This window comes from Acyrthosiphon pisum, chromosome A1, assembly GCF_005508785.2.
Source record: "Acyrthosiphon pisum isolate AL4f chromosome A1, pea_aphid_22Mar2018_4r6ur, whole genome shotgun sequence".
NCBI lineage: Eukaryota > Metazoa > Arthropoda > Insecta > Hemiptera > Aphididae > Acyrthosiphon > Acyrthosiphon pisum.
The window spans coordinates 169,429,560-169,431,751 of record NC_042494.1 but is presented as its reverse complement, the minus strand read 5'-3'; the positions used below and the strand labels follow the sequence as shown (position 1 = coordinate 169,431,751).

At 32.0% G+C, this 2,192-nt stretch overlaps 2 protein-coding genes across 2 annotated transcripts in view; one reads left to right on the top strand and one right to left on the bottom strand.

Annotated features, from left to right (window-relative positions):
- The window catches only part of LOC103307866 (uncharacterized protein K02A2.6-like), a 5,803-nt gene extending 5,311 nt beyond the window's left edge, over window positions 1-492 (top strand). Inside the window, exons 3-4 of the mRNA XM_008180277.1 lie at window positions 5-235; window positions 398-492. Of these exons, the coding sequence (XP_008178499.1) occupies window positions 5-235; window positions 398-492 (326 nt within the window). The remainder of the gene's footprint in view (window positions 1-4; window positions 236-397) is intronic.
- Window positions 493-985: 493 nt separating this feature from the next.
- LOC100169045 (KRAB-A domain-containing protein 2-like) lies at window positions 986-2,133 on the bottom strand. The gene has a single exon (XM_029486434.1). It carries the CDS (start codon window positions 2,131-2,133, stop codon window positions 1,516-1,518), a length of 618 nt encoding a protein of 205 aa, XP_029342294.1. The 3' UTR covers window positions 986-1,515.
- Between the last annotated feature and the right edge of the window lie 59 nt (window positions 2,134-2,192).

Genomic DNA, 2,192 nt, shown 5'->3' with positions numbered 1-2,192 from the left:
TTAGTGAAGATACTAGAGAGTAATGTGGTATGGAAAAGACACTTAGATCAAATGATCAAGGCTGGTGACTTCTATAGGAACCCAAGTGAGAACTTAGATTATGAAAATGAACAAAATAGTGATGTGAGTAAACAATTAGATGATGAATTAGAGAAGGAGATAGTAAAAGAAAAGTTGGACTTAGTACTAGGTGAAGCTTCAGTTGAGACTCCTAAGAGTGATGAAATTGGTAGATGTGAGAGACGACCTGGACTAAGGGGAAATATAAAAAAAATAATTAAGTTAGATCTATAAGATTTTAAATGTGTATTATGATTAATATTATTATGTTATTTTTTTTTATTGTATTAATTATATTATGTTGATTATGTCTGTGTTATGATTATGTTATTACTAGGTACAAATCTTAGGGCAGAGATATGTAACAGTTTGGCTACACTGCTTGGCCGGCTGTTCTGCCTTATAGGTTATATTTTGTATTATATTAATTAATTATGTTGCTAAGAAATGTTGTAATAGCACATTTACTTTTTTGTTCGGTTCTCTATGTAATAAAGTACTAAAGTGTCATTACTCAGGTGTCATGTGTGTAATTATTATTTGGTTACCTCTACAATATTGTACAGGAGGTACCTATACTAATATTATATTTTATTACTATTTAATTATATTTCATTACTTATTAGTAGTAATTATTTATTACCATTGAGTAATGATAATATTTATACTCAATATTATCAATTTATTACTTATTATCGCATGCACTACTCCCGTGGCATTTTGATGTGCATAGTCTCTCCGCAGCTTTGCACTTGCACTTCCGTGTTTTACATTTTTGTACACACGTACATCGGTCGTAGCCCTGACCACCCAAATTAGAAAATGTCCGTGCTGTTTCTCGGAGTGAAATCTTGGTTTCTAGCACATCATCGACTTTCAGAAATCTTTCCTTGCAAATTACAAATTGGTTTCTACTATACAAAGTTGAAAGGCGACCTTCCTTAGTCCCGATTTCGTACATGTCATTGTTAACTGTAAAACAAATTTTATTAGTTTATCTGGAATATTAATAATAAAAGTATAGTATTTATAGGTACTCGAAAGAATAACTCCAATAATATTTCTAAAATCACTACGGGCCCTATCGACGTCTGGAATCTTAACCGTTACTGACTGACCAACTTCGCCGGGACGGAAACGATTTTCGGAAGCTTGCTTCATTTTTGTCGCTTGAACTTTTAAATTTTTAAGTGATTCATTTCTACTCTCACAAATAGATTTTATTCTTAAAGGTACAGCTAAAATAAAACAAACACATAGAGTAATTTTAATAATATTACCTACTCAACAAGAAATATTATTATTACTATTATTTTATTTTATACATTCGGTATTTTCGATATCGTTGTTACTGTTTGATTTTATTCTTAAAGGTACAGCTAAAATAAAACAAACACATAGAGTAATTTTAATAATATTACCTACTCAACAAGAAATATTATTATTACTATTATTTTATTTTATACCTTCGGTATTTTCGATATTGTTGTTACTGTTTGAAGTAGTGGAAATAGAATTCAGAGCTGTTTCGAGGTCTTCTTCGGTTCTTAAATCGCTTATTATATTTATTGGCAGAAGTGTACTCTTTAATCCAATTTTTGCTTTTGTACCGAACATAGCTTCGTAAGTTGAACATTTTATTCCTGAGTGTAATGAACGGTTTTTCATAAACTGGATAAATTTTAACCCCTCACTCCATTTTTTAGTACGGTTATCTGTCAACCAAGTAGCAAGCACATTTTCAATGTCCTGGTTAGCTCGTTCAACTGAACCCTGGCTCTGTGAGTGACGAGGTTTACCATGAATTATTTTAAGTTCTGGCCACATCCTACATATTTCAGTTACAACTTTATTTGCAAATTCTCGACCATTATCCGATTGTAAAATTGACGGTGCTCCGAATGTTGTGAAAATATCTAAAAATACATACGCTACGTTTTCAGCACGTTTGTGTTTTAACGGTCGAAGTAGTACGTATTTTGTGAGGTGGTCCTGGTAAACCAATATAAACTTATACTCACCATCCGATTGTGCTTGCATATCTATTAGGTCAATTTGACACCGAGAATTCATCTCAGAAGATATAATTGGTTTTACCACCAGCCCTTTCTTGGCTGTGGTTCCTTTTTTTT